The 14,466-nt window shown below is 44.4% G+C and overlaps 1 protein-coding gene across 1 annotated transcript; it reads right to left on the minus strand.

Annotated features, from left to right (window-relative positions):
• Positions 1-1,053: 1,053 nt before the first annotated feature.
• On the minus strand, positions 1,054-14,336 carry CRLF3 (cytokine receptor like factor 3). Its single transcript, XM_051634619.1, has 8 exons — positions 14,161-14,336; positions 11,507-11,714; positions 9,584-9,671; positions 8,945-9,122; positions 7,887-8,109; positions 7,103-7,235; positions 4,376-4,488; positions 1,054-4,073 (listed from the first exon to the last, which is right to left on the minus strand). The coding sequence occupies exons 1-8, from the start codon at positions 14,281-14,283 to the stop codon at positions 3,820-3,822; spliced, it is 1,320 nt and encodes a 439-aa protein (XP_051490579.1). The 5' UTR covers positions 14,284-14,336; the 3' UTR covers positions 1,054-3,819.
• Positions 14,337-14,466: the final 130 nt, after the last annotated feature.

Below are 14,466 nucleotides of genomic sequence, written 5' to 3' on the forward strand. Positions count from 1 at the left end.
TTAAGTTGTTAACCTTAAGTGTATGTTGCTTTGACTGTGCCTTGAATGTAGTCCTCACATTTTTTGGGGTAGGGTAAAGATTCACTGCTTAGAATGAAGCAGTTGCAAATATTTGGAACTGTTCTGATTGCTTCACTAATTAACAAAACAAAACCCCCAAACCATATAACCCACCCCAAACCAGCAATTTGATTTTACCTTTGAGAATGCAGGAGCCATTCTGTGAGGACAAATTTTGACAAATGTATTTCCAAGTTAAGTATTTCTTAATTCAGAGAAGTTTGGTGCCATTCTCAACCAGTGCTTGAATGAGCGTGTTCCTGTTGGACCAGATCCTGGCTGTAAATCTGATTGTGCTGCTTTCACAACCAAGAAAACAAGAGCTGGGAATGAAGGAGTTAAGTCTGCCTTCTGTGACTGATACCTGCTGTTGTTAGGTTGCTTGGGACCTCCTTAGGAGGCACACTCAGCATCTTGCCATGAAGAAGGTTCTTCATATGAGTGGTGTATTTATGAGGGAAAGGTACCCTGTCAGCATGGTTTCACAAGTTCTTTTTCTTTTAAAAGGGACCAGGGAAATGGAATAGGCTGCAGGTAAAGCAGAAGTAAAGGAATGAAGTAAAGTTATTTCAACATGAGTTTATTTGAAGGGAATTAAATCTCTTGCTCATTATTGGTGGCCAAAACCTGCTTTGTGTAAGAGTTGCACTATTTAATGGAACTGCAAAGAGCTGGGAACAGTAAAATGGAGGCATTAGCTGTGATGGAATGTTGAGGAGAGTAATTTAGAGATGTTGTAACTTTTTTTTAAAGAAGGAAAATTATTCTTTCTGCCAGAGATACTTACTACTTACGATTTTTATTTTCTGCTTAAGTTCATATCTTATTTGGGATTTCTGAGGAACAGAAGATGAAAATAATTTTTAAAAATGGGAGAAGCTCAAGGTGGCTGCTGTGCTGTAACATCCATTTTTAGCTTCTTGGTAGCAAAAGGCAGTGATGCTCATGTTTATGCCCAAATAAATAAAAAATAATTTACTAGACCATACAATGTTGAGGGATAAAACTTTTATTTAAAAAAAATTCAATTTCACTTGACACATAAGTCTTAATTGAGGTAAGTGAATGTACTAGCTTAAGAACAACTTTCAGGATTGGATTTCAGAAGCAGTTAACACTGTTGCTCACAAGGCTCCAATACCTAGAGGTGAAAAATTGTAAAGCAAATGTCAAGTTTTCTATCTAGCTGAACTCTGCTGTGGAAGAACAGAATTTCAACCTTTTTTTAATTCAAGCCTCCCCTGATTCTCTGCATACTTTATTACTTCATTACTCAGGTCGTTTGCCCTGAGACTTCACCCCTCCCAGGTTGAAAAGGTGCAGGTCTAAGAGGTGGCTGAACGGTACCTAAGTTGTGATTTGGACAGTTAGGCTTCTGTTGTTTAAAAATAATTTAAAAAACCACAAAAAACCCCAACCCAACATTAGCAAGCTGCCCTTGTTCAACACACAGCTAAAGATTTCTATTACCATCCCTGGCTGTCAAAGGGGAGCCCCAGGGGCCTCCTGTGGCCCTTCACACTCACCTCCAGCTGCTTTGTGTGTATGTTCTGAACAGACTGAGGAGGCATCACCATCTCTGCAAGTACCTGAATTCAAAGCTTCCTCTTAATTTTCTAATATGCAAGTACAAATCCTGCAGGATCACTAGTTGGGTTGGGCCCCTCCAAAGCAGTAAAAGTACTAAGTTACAACTAGTACCTGACACCTGAAGTGTGCAAGTAAAATTGCCAGCACTAATAAGTGGAACAAGACTTAAGACAGCTGCTCACTGTAGTGCCAGCCTGACCCCTCTAATCAGGACTGTTTGATCATCTGAATCTTCTTGGCTATAAAAGCATGGAAAATACTCTTCACAGGATAATTTAAAGGAACACTGGAAGTACAAGATAAGATAGTATTCTCTTACTCCCTAACAATGAGATAGTTAAGCTAGAAAAATAGAATCCTGCAGGTTTTTTTTTTGCTAACACTGGATTATTTTACCTGCAGGTATCCAGTCTTCCTCACTTATGTCTTACAGTAAGTTCCAACCTAACTACCATGTGCAAGTTCTCTGCATTCATCTGAATCTACTAATTTTTTTTTTCTTGCAAATATTATGAATATCAACCACCAATTCTCTTCTGAACTTCATGTACCCCAATTGCAGATGCTTGGGGGGGGAAATGTAGGCAGGTGACTAATCTTTTTATACTGACCATGTAAGCATGGGGAATGTACATTTAAGTTTTTTATGCTGGAATGGAGGATTAATGTACTATGTTGACACTGAAGGAAAAAAGGGCAGAATGATTGTCTAGATTTTATAAAAATACTGCTATTCTAACATGCTAAAATATATTTAGTTGACCTTGAGGTAAAAATGTCCTTTTTAAGGCCCTCAGTGAGCACTACTTTAAAATTTTCCTTAAATCCAGTAGTATTGCAATATTTTGGCCAGAAATAGGCTCTCTTTGATGAGCTCATTCCAAATCTTAGTTGCTCCTTAGGGGAAATAGTGGTAATTCTATGTAACTTCTGAATTTCAAGTAAATTAATCAATCATAATGTCTTGTCCCATCCTACTACATAGAGGAGAGCTAAGTTATCCCCCCAGCTGCTCCATTTTGACTGCCACAGGTTAATCTGGGGTCTGCCTTAAGCCCACACTCAAAGCCCCTCTTCATTATCTCCCAAGGTGGATCTCCAGCAGCTATCCCAGTTCTCTTGGGTGGCCCAGTCCATCCCCAGCACTTGGACCATAAACCTGCAGTACTGCATGCAAATACAGAGTGTTCCCAGGGAGATACCTGGGATTTCCAGGAATCCTGCACATCAGAACAGCATTTTCCTTGTCTCTGGAAAACAAAGATGGTTGTCTCCAGATCTTAGAAGGGCTCTGTGAGGAATCCTGGCTGCCACATGCATGTTGTGCCAGAGTACAGAATCACCAAGGCTTGCTCTAACGTAGACTACTTGGTACATGAGAACTAGGGAAGACATTTGGAGCAGATGAGGACAACTGTCCTACTCTAGGTATTGGTCTAGCTTGAGGCAAGCACCTGCACTAAGCTGATCTAAGCATCACCATGCAACTACTCTAGAAAATATATTCCAAGTGACAACACAGAAAACAGTTCAAGAAATATAAGGCACTTGGGTGAGACATTAACAAACAGGCTACATCATTAAACAGACATTATGGCTCAGACATCCTTGCCCTGGAGAAATGAACAGTACCATGGAGGGAAGGAACAGATGTTGGTGCAGACCCCACTCTCCATTCCCTCTATCTAGTAAGGCAGCATTGTGCACAAGGAAGCATAGCAGGTCAGCACTGCTCTAAATACTTTGCTCTTTTATGAGTGGTATAAATAAAACTTTGGTCCATTACTACCCTGCCACCCCCCTAAATGTTTACAGGCTTGTTTCCCAGAACAGCAGCATTAAGCAAAGTTAATTCTACACAACACACGTACCCTGAGACGAGTACAAGGAAATACTGACAAAAATCAAGTCTGGAGGAAAAAAGAGAAAGGTCTATGGACTGCTTAAATTAATTTGCCTACACAGATGCCTGTTTCTAACTTTTTCCAGAGTAACAAATCCAATGTTTCACCATTATTTTTTGAAATGAATCCAGTAGGAACTACAATACAGTGGAGTTCAAGTAGTATAAAAAAGGTTTTTGTTAACAGATTGTTGGTATCAAACAACTGGAAACCCAGCTTTTAACATTATGCTTTACAGCAAGAACAAAAATCCCTTCACTTACTGCTAAAACACCAAAACTTTCCAGCCTGGGTATAAAAATGAACATCCAAAATACAAAGAGACACAGCATTGATCAAGTACCCAGTCAAAGACCACTTCTCTGTTGTTAGAGCTAATGGTTACTCTGATCTTGAAGTTTCCCCCCTCGTTGCTGGAAGGCCCTAACTGCACAACCTCCATGTCAAACGTCACAGTCGATCCAGAAGTAACAGCAGGCAGTTGGTTTGTCATCTCTTTTCCATTTACAAATACTGCCCCTGAAACAGTCAAGATAACAAATGTCATTTCTTGCTTTCTGTACGTACTAACACACAACACTGTCTCTCCCTATTTTTTCACAGGCAAACAAAAGTGTGATACCAAACAGGCTGCAATGACTGCAAGCAGAAAAAGGAGCCCTGTGATCTCACCAAAGATTTTAACTGCATGAACTGTGTGTACATAAAAGGCAGATGAACTTATATGTGATCCAGGGATACCAAAAACAGGGGCTATGGGTCTTGGGGGGGGAAAGAAAAGAAAAAAGATCCCATTGTGCAGAGCTGTGGCTCAGACTCACCGTTGGTGCTGACACAAACAGCTTTATCCCGCTGCAAGGAATCGTAGCCGTTCCGCTGCTCCACACACACTCCCAGGCTGTCTCGTCTGTCTGGCTGTCCCACAGTTTCAATTCTACCAAGCAAAATGTTAAGTCAAACCCTGAAGCTCTAAATCAAAACATAAAGTGAAATCCAGACAGTAATACCCTGCCATACCAGACCTCTCTACTGTGCTTTTGGGAAGACTGCTGTTGGATGACCAGAGGGCCTACCAGCTTTCCCAACAGCTCCACTGAGCAATGCTCTAACTATTAATCTGTACAGAACATTGACCTGCTTCCTGCAAATTTTCATTGTTATTTAATAAAATTCTCCAGTCACAGCTTACAGGCTTTTGCAATGACCCAGTTGCCTGAAACAACCAAAATGTGCAAATCTACAATCATCTATACCAGATTACTGGTCAACATCACCTATTATAGCAAGATGGCTGCAGTTTCAGCAAGTATTTAATAAGCATGGCTAAAATGGGGTTTTTGAGCTCTGCTATGTTCTGCTGTAAAGGGGTGGGGGCAGAAGACTGGTGTGTTTTGGCAGTGGTGGGTTGGTTGGCTGTGTGTTTTTTAACAAATCGGTCTGGTAGAAATGTGTATTAAAAAAATATGCCTAGAAGGGCATTTACAAGTCTGGCTTCTGCTCAGCTGCATTTAGGATCTTGGTCCTGGGAAAGAATATGAATAAAAAGCAAACAAGTTGTGCAAACACCTTGGGACATGGTTCCCTTGGAGCCTGAGCAGCAGAGCGAGGCTGCAGTTTGTACACTGAAGGACCCTTCTGCATCTGAGTCTTTTCTCTAGTGCTGCCATCTCTCAAGGTTACTAAATTGTATTCCCAAGTGACTTGGGAAACTCAGATGGTCTCTTATAGAAAACTAAAACAGTGGTTATTTTCATTACAGCTTGAGAGAAAGAGCCCTGATATGTGGTTGTCGTCAACCAAGAGAGAAACTTCAGCACAAGCTTTTAAGAATGGAAATGAAACTGGGCAGTAGTCTGGCACACAATGGGTTACCTCTTTCAAGACAAACAGGGAAGATAAAATTGGAACCATGCTGTACTTTTGCACTCCATTAGTTATTTCAGTCCCCTGGGAATGATACTAAGATAGTCAAAGCCTTCTACTGAAAAGTAAAGCTAACAAAAAACAGCAACAAAGGTAAAAAGCCAAGAAGCTTTTAATTTGGAAGTGATGCCCACTGTTTTCCCAAAATGACTTTAAGTGAGATTTCAAATTCATTTTGGTAACCTACTTTAGATTTTAAACTCTGAGTTATGGTGAAGCTTTATCAACAGCTATTAATATGTAAACTTTGTGTATAAGGTAACATTAGTTCATCCCATCCCCAGTTGAGGGAGCCTTTCTTGAGTTTTGTGTTGGAAACAAGTGTTTGTAAAGCCACAAGAATGACCAAAAATGTAATAATAAACAAGAAGCTACTTTTGGACCTTGGAGGAGGAACACAACTGATTTTTGAGGCTGTCTCCAATCTTAAGATTCATGTAATTACAGTTCTTGTGGACATGTGCTTGTTAGTGCTCTGGCATCCTGAAACAATCTCCTCTTGGAGAGGAGTCCACATGAGCAAAATGTAGAGCAGAAGATTTTCATGTGTTACTGATAAAAAAAGATAAAAGGCCTTGGTCTGAAAGAGAACCAAGGGAAACCTCAAAGTTCTGCCTTTAATTTCACAGGCATTTCTGAGCAAAGAGATGTTAAATCCAGCAACAGATTTCAAAAGAAACCTTTAGATCTTTTCATCCTAGCTGAGACAGGGCAACTGAATACATCCTCATACTACAACCATCTGAAATTAAGATAATTCAGTAACAAGACAGGATAAATGAACCACCATGAAATCAGTTACAAAAATTTCATTAACAACTCCCTTAAATTGCCTTTGGGGGTCACTTACCATACAGCAAATTGCTTTATTTAACCAGGGAAAGATGGAATAAAGCTTCAACATCTCCATGGACTGTAATTACAACTGACATAGCCACAAGGAAGCTCCTGATACCCTATTAAACAGCATCATCTCAGGGACAGGACTACAGGCAGCAAAGCTGCCAAGGGTTTTAATCACATTCTGCATCAAATGAAAAGCTTGAATTTCACAAGATCCTTTCTTCACTCAAGAGTTTCTAATGCCAGTTTCAAGCAGTAGACTGATCACCACTAATCATCTCAGATGCTAAAGACACCAGTGCCTGACTGTCATCCATACCTGCCCCAGCAGCTCATCTCATGTTTTCACATCCAAAGTCATCACAGCGCATGGACAGTCTGGGAAGCAAAGCACCCACTAAGTCCAGGTTAAAGAGAATCAACAGTGAAACCACTGACCAGATCAGCCAGGAACAGCTGCTACAAAACTTGAGGAAGTTCAACATTCCACAGATTTGCTCAGCATGGGCTGTATTTTACCACCCCCCAGGAGTTCACTCTTGTCTCTGTTTTAGATAGGTGCAGGTCCAATGAAAACATCTGGTGTTTTCCTAAAGAGCCAGGAAGCAGAAGTAAAGAGAAGGAAGTTCAGGCTTCACACGGACACTACCTCGACTGGGGCTGATGTACAACTCAGACATGCATCATGACTCAGGTTTACACAGTTCGGATGTAATGGACTAGAGAAGGACACTTGACTCCCAGGAGATGCACCAGACCACAGCTACACAGAAAGTACTTGCCTGAATGTCAATGTTTGCCCACAAAAATAAGTAGGAGCTTTGGAGTAGAGCACACCGCATGACTGAGAGTCGTTCCGAAGCGCTATGTTTCTTCGGCTGCTCAGGCTGTAACCCTCCAAACCAGCTGTCCACTCTTCAAAGGAAAAGAAAAAAAAATCAGCATGAACCTCAACTAAATCAGCTACTGTCTCAAAATGAACTCAGTCACAACGTCCACTCAGTTTACTTCATTTGAAGCTTAAGCTATGTTAAGAAGAGGAGGTGGTTTTGGACATCTTCTGTTGGAGGTTTCTTTTTCAAATCATTTGCAATTACAAAAACATTTCCCAGCTCGCAGAGTTCACCAGCACTTCACCCTTTGCAGCTGCCCCTGCAAGTCATGCTGCAGGCACGGGAACACCTTCCTGACCTGCTGCCCTTAACAATTTGCAAATGAAGAGACAATTTAGGTTTTCCTCTCTCCAAGATAAGAGCTTGTTATGTGACTGTCATCCAACACTGCCTGGGTAGGGGTGACAGAGAAGGGAAAAGACACTTCACTTCTGGCTCATTGGTGCTTCCCAAGGCTAAGCAGCCACCTGCTGGGAAGCTCCCTGTCACCCACGCTGCGGAGCAAAGAATAAATTCTAGGATGGAAGGACAGTCCATCACACATTACAGACACATGTCACAGCTAAGGACACCCCATCAGCATACAGACAGCTCCATAAGTCATCTAGCTAGGGACCTTCAGGAGTGCTGTGCTGATGACACAGGCCTAAGATGAAGAGCAAGGAGATGGTACCGTGGGGAACCAGCGTGGTGCGGCCCATCTGAGGAACACTCCATGGGCTCCACTCCTGCCGTCCATCTCCTCGGGCACAGACTCTGAACTGGTAATCCATGTTAGGATCAATGTGCAGCACGATGAACTCTGTCTCTGAGCCAACATACACATCTTCAAAGTGACTGGCGTTACTCTTACGATACTGCAGCCTGTAATCTTGTGCTACGAAGTCATCATCCACCTACAGGAACATTCATTGCATCAGCAAAGACCCCCCTGCCCCCCCACTTTCCCTTTTGCCCCTGAAGCAACACATTCCACGGCAGTACTGCATTTGTAGGCCTTACAGAAAATACCAGAGTCTGAACCAACTAATACAAAAAGTAGTATAAGAATGATGTGGTTACAGGTTAAAAGTATCTATAGAAGAAACACTTAACAGAAGGCTTTTCAATCTAGCAGAGGTATAAAAAGATTTGGTGCCCATTTTTAACAGCAAGGGAAACTCACTATTATCCTTCATAAACTATTTCAGGGTGGAACAGTCATTCCAGGGAAAGACTTCCAATTCTTTGGTATCTTTAAGTCACAGAATCACAGAATGTTAGGGCTTGGAAAGGACCTCTGGAGATTGAGCCATGTTTTACTTGTGTTTTAGACAGGTTTTAGCTGTGCTTTAGCCATGTTTTAGCCATGTTTAACCACGTTTTACCTGTGTTTTAGCCCTGTCTTCAGCTGCCCCTCCCGACTTTCCCACACACAGGGAAGGAGATTGTGAGGCAAAGGTGCATTTCACATGTCAGCCCTTTCTACCTGCAGAGTCCAACAGCAAGATCCTGACACAGGAGTGTCAATGCCAGGCAGACACCAACCCCAGCACCAGCCACAACATCACTTGATTACTCTGCTTTTATATGAGGCCATGACCATAGAAATCTCTTCTTAAGTTTCTAACTACACACTGAAGTGGACTATTCCTCTGAAGGCTGTACAGAACACAGAATGAAAGTGGCTTTTTCTGTTTCTGTCCAGAAAACTCAAGTCTTAATGATTTTCACTCAGGATATTTTACTTACCTTACACCATCGGACCAAAATCCCACCAGGCTTCTCAACGAATTCCTCCAGCTGTACAGGTGGGCGAGATGCCACAGTTCCATGTCTGAATATTTGATTTTTCAATATAGTAAGAAGGCAGTCATCCAGCTGGGCAGATAAACAAGGCACATCAACCAAGGAGGGCACTTCTGGTAAGCTGAGAAAGGAAAGTTTGCTGTAATGAAAGGGGCCAGCTTCTAGAAACTCATATTTTGTCCATACACTTGAACTTGTGCAGATTAGCAAAGAGAGCAGCTGCAGAAATTGGCATGTGCATTTCAAACTTAAAAGACTCAGCAAACATTGTGTTTCAGCCCTAACCAGACTGTCTGTTTCTTGGTAAATCCTCTGAAATAACAGGCTGTTCCATACAGAGTGGTTTCATCATTCACAAACAAACAGCCTGTATTTCTACAGAACATATGGAGGTTGAAAACTTCTCCATTCCATGACTGCCAGCCCATGGCAGGCTATGAAAGGAACAAAACAGTAACACCTCAGAGGAATCTTTGAAGGCACTGGACCAGAAGGCTTTTGTTTCAAAGGAGAAGAGATCCCCTGCACAGGAAGAGCACACAGGCTGCTGCCTCAGATCACCTCAGTGTGTCAGGATCTTACCTATCTAGCTGAATATGTAAAGCTTTTTTTGTAAAGCTGCAAAGTTTCTCATTCTGTTGTCCCACATCTCCATGGACAGCACTCTCTCCTGGAATCAAATGGTAAAAATATTCCTAATGAGAAAAGATCCAAGAAAGGCATTCGTTGCTTCAGAGAAGAACCAGTTCTGACATGAACAACCAATTAAACATGAAGCATTCTCAGCACTTTTGCTAGACTCTTAACTAGAAAATGCAGTAACAGTTAACAATATAAAGCCCATCTAGCAACCATTGAAGCTTCCTGCAGACACACCTACAGCACATGTAATAATTTGCCTCTGGTCGCAGACAGTAGCAGAACTGGGGACAGATGCCAGAAATCAGAATTATTAATCCCTTCCTCCACCTGCTTTAAAGGCAGAAAAAAGTAAAGCACCCTCCCTGAGCAGAAAATGAAAAAGCAGGAGCTTAAAAGCAAAAAAGAATAAAACATTTCAACTATTGTTCTGTTTGCTACAATCTAAAGGGTAACTATTGTCATAATGAAGGAAATAATCTATGCCTTAAAGTGTGGAGATAAATGGAAAACTTTTCATAAGCTTTCCATATAAAGTAGCATCCCACACTTCAGCTTACAGAGACAGATGCTCCATTCTCCTATCTGATGACTTTATGGTAATTTACACCATCAGCAAGCTCAGTCCTTTTCCAGATGGAGGATTACAAACATTACAACTCTCTGAAGAAAAGCAGATGTCATAATTGGCAGCAGGAGATTGAATAACCACGGAGGCTTAACTCCTTTCTGACTCAGATGCAAAGTCTGCTCACTCTGAGGACAGGACTTTGCAGCTTCCACTGCTGCAGAGGGAGGGGAGGGCGAGCCATGGGATAGGAAGCACACAGCTAGTCAGGTTCTTAGGAGATCTCATAGGAACTCAGAGAAACCACAGGCAATCTTTGCCACCACCCTGCGATCCAGTAATTTGAGACTTAAAATAAAAACAAGGTGACTTGTCCCAGAGGTTGGGGTGCCAGAAAAAAAATAATCCAGTAACTTTAATTCTTAAATATTGTCACCAATCCTGTGAGCTGCAGGCATAGAGCTACCAGGCCAGCATGCTGTTTCAGCTCAAAGCTCACATGTGAAGCTGGGAGATCTCCTACCCCGGGAGACTGCCCAATGCACTTCAGTTCACACAACTGAGATCATGTTGAAAGAAAGTTAAAGTTGAGACACGAGAACAATGCAAGGAAACTGCCAACATACTCATGGCTCAGACATGCTCCCAGTAGGTTCTGCAGTGTGAGGAAAACAGTCAAGAGTGACATTCCTTTCTGGGTAGGTATTCAACATCAGTAGGGTACAAACTGGCCCTCACAGTAATATTCCACATTTGTCCACTTTTGTCTACCTCATCCTCAGACTTTTTGGAGAATTTTTTCCCATCCAATGGCCATTTCATTCCTCATGTTTCCCATCAACAGTGAACATAATCACACTAAACAGGAGACATAACCTGTTTACTTCAGCTGCTATTCCACTAAGACACAAATAACTTTCTTCAACCAACAGGGACATTTTGTTATTATGGTACCTGAGATGTATTTTATTGCAAAGCAGCATGACATAATTCCTCTTTCTAGAGTGGAGGGGTGCAGGACACATCTGCAGCTAGACATCTCCAAAGTAGGTACTTCCTGCCCTCGTGGAGAGACTGCACTGCCCAAGACTGGAGGGAAATACTAAGTTACAGTTTTTTAGGAGATAATATTGATCGGCTTTTCACTACATCTATCCAACTTTAACCCTTTCTTAACATTTGGTTTGAGAGAAGTCCAAAATGAGCCAAATAGGCCGATCACAACAGGAATACTTCAGTCTTTCAGAGAAGACACACCACAAGGTAGGACTAAGCCCTGTTACCAGATCCTGCCTTACCTTCCCGGAGCAGATCGTCAGCCGTGCTGACTCCGTGCTCTATGAGCTTCTGGCATTCATCCAGGGGTTTGATGCTCTCTTGTTCTATTGCATCCACTTCCTGCAGCAGTGACAGCAGTCGTTCATCCAACAGCTTCTTCAGGGTCCCTTTCAAATCATTAAAATGTTGCTCAAGTACATCCCTGGTCAATGTTGCACTTTCTCTGATCTAAATTCAGGTAAGAGGAAAGAAGGAGTCAGGATAAAAGTAAAGGCCATGCACACTTTTATTTTTCTGAACCACTTCATCTGCATCTGCTGGAGAAAAGCTGTGTGTGAAGTCAGCCTTAAAAACAGGACCAGGGGCAGTTAAACTCGTGTGATCATTTTTAGTACAAGTACAGCAGGGAAGGAGGCAAAGAAGCTCGTCTGGACAGGGGAGAAAGTGTATTAACAAAACAAATCAAGATAAATCTCTGGGGCTGGAGCTAAACACAACTTGGGTTATATGTACTTCAGTCAAGGAATTATTGTCAGAAAGATTCTGGCTGTTCTGCAGGTCTTTCCCCCACCACCCCTCAAAACTGCTGTGGCCCTGTTCCAAAACACTGCAATCACATACAGCTCCATTGGAAAGAAAAAGATAGCAGCCTTTTAGAAGCCCAGCTAGGAGCACTTTTCCAGGGCCTGTCACTTCACTGGATTTTTAAAACCCTCAAAAAGCTGCTTTCTTTTCAGTTCTCTTCAAATAGCCACCTTTGATTGTCTGTGCTCCAGGGCAGGGCGAACAGCAAGTCTGTTTTGATTCTGGAAGAACTAGACCACAGGAGGTTCCACAAGTGCTTATTAAAATGTTTGCAAACTTGCTGAATCTGACTGTTAGGCAAGAAAACACATTTGAACACCCCTGAGCTAAAGACGCAGAAGTCAAAAATCAACGTCTCCCAAAGACAACTTGTCTAAGTCACACACACAAGGAAGTGCTGCAGCAGGCACCCTGCCTTACATGTCATTTCTAGAAGAACAGACAACACAGGAAGTTCTCTGGTTAGGTAAAATAAATTTCCTCTTCAACTAATATTCATGAACATCTGCAGCTGCCACACAGCTCGGTTTCCCTTCTCTTGTTATTTCAAGCCTTGAGAAAAAAAGGAAGTATTTGGCTGGGTGAAGGGGTGGGGCAGAGGAAGACAGAACGGGCACTTCTCTAAGCTCATTACATGCAGACACAACTCAACCAGTCAGCCCCAGCATATCAGATACTACTGGCCACACAGAAGGGGAAATGTAAGTCCCTGAGCACAGAGATGCATGAAGTTTGCTGAAAATCATGCCCCGTTGGTCCAAAAGGATGAAACAGAATCAATTTTAAGGTGCTTTTCCTATCACATCAGCCCACCAGTCCCCAGATAATAAAGCTCCTGCTACCTGAACCCCAGTCTAAGCCATTCAGCACTTCTGAACACAGGGAGTTCTTCAATGTGTGTTGCATGGCTGTGTCTTTGTGGACAAAGTAGTATGTGGTCACCAAGAGGGGAAAAGAGGAAACAGAAACCTGCACCCAAGCAAAGAAATCCCCCCAGAGTGGAAAAGGAAAGACAGGAAAGCTAACTGAGCACTCCCAGCCACTGCAAAAAGGCAAGCTGGCTCTCTCTTCATTTCAGTTATCCAGCAACACTCTGAGATTATGAGGCTTGGATTAAAAACAGTCACGAACAATTAATTTCCTTAAGTAGCTTGTGGTTTTGAAGATGACTAATGTAATGTACAGTGACATTCACTCAGTAGCAGGGCACCAACCTGGCAGATTTGTAGCAGGTTTCTATACACATGAAGACAAAACAATGTCACCACAGAAACATCTGCTGAGTTTGGAGGGGTTCCTTATTTATTTATTTGTCCCTTGCAGAGTTTAATCAAGGATAGTAAGTTCCAATCTGCACAAACTAATATCCTTAGAAGGTGTCCCAACAGGGAAGCCAGCCCTTGGCTGGCTCTCCACATCTCCCTGCCCACATCTGCTTATCTTATCACGCATCTTCAGCACGGAGTGCCTGGGTCAGCAGCCCCAGTGAACACTCTCCTCTTGCTTCAGTGCACAACTGCAGAAAAACCAGCTGCCCTGGAACGCTGGCAACACCTGTAAGTGACCCACAGAGTACGTGACCCACGGAGTGTGGTGCATGGGGACGGCAGAGCTCAGGACAGCAGCCAAACTGCAGAGCAACCTGCCTGGGCAGGCCTCTCTAGGTGTGAGGGCAAGGAGACACTCCCTGTACAATCAGAGTCAGCATCCCAACTGCTTTAGCACACGGAGTTCCCGTGTGCATCTCTCCTGCTGTCACCCCAGAAAACCCCGCTCAGCTCCGGAACAGGCTCCACCGTCCGCTCCCAAATCCCCCACCTCCGGCACCCGCACAGGCCGCACGAACAACCCTTTCCCGCCGAGGGACGCTCCAGCGCTCCCCCGCTCCCGCGGGCCCCCCCAGCCCGCTGCGGGCTCCCCAGCCCGCTCCCGCACGCCGGGCTGCCACGGCCCCCGCCCCGTGTCCCGCCCCGCCCGACGGCACCGGGCGGGAGGCACCTCCGGGCCGCGTCCCTGCCGGGCCCGGCCCCGAGCCCCTCCGGCAGCCCCGCCACGGCCCCGCGCCGGGCGGCCCCGTCCCCCTCACCACCTGCTGCCGCGCCTGCTGCAGCCCGCGCAGCCGCTGCTCCAGCTCCCGCCGGTAGCTCCGCGCCGCCTCGATGCTCTCCCGAGCCTCCTGCAGGAGGAGCCGCGCCTCGGCCTCGGCCTCCATGGGCAGCCGCGGCGGCGGGACCCGGCGGGGCGGGGCGGGCCTGGCCCCGGAAGGGCCGCGCGGGCGGGCGCCGTGACCGGGGCGGGGCGGGGGGGGGGGGGGGGGGGGGGCAGCCCCGGGGCGGCGGCACCGGCCGGCGGGGGGGGGGGGGGGCGGGCAGGGCGCGCGCTGCCGCCCGCCAAG

The sequence above is a fragment of the Apus apus genome, chromosome 17 (assembly GCF_020740795.1).
Source record: "Apus apus isolate bApuApu2 chromosome 17, bApuApu2.pri.cur, whole genome shotgun sequence".
Classification (NCBI taxonomy): domain Eukaryota; kingdom Metazoa; phylum Chordata; class Aves; order Apodiformes; family Apodidae; genus Apus; species Apus apus.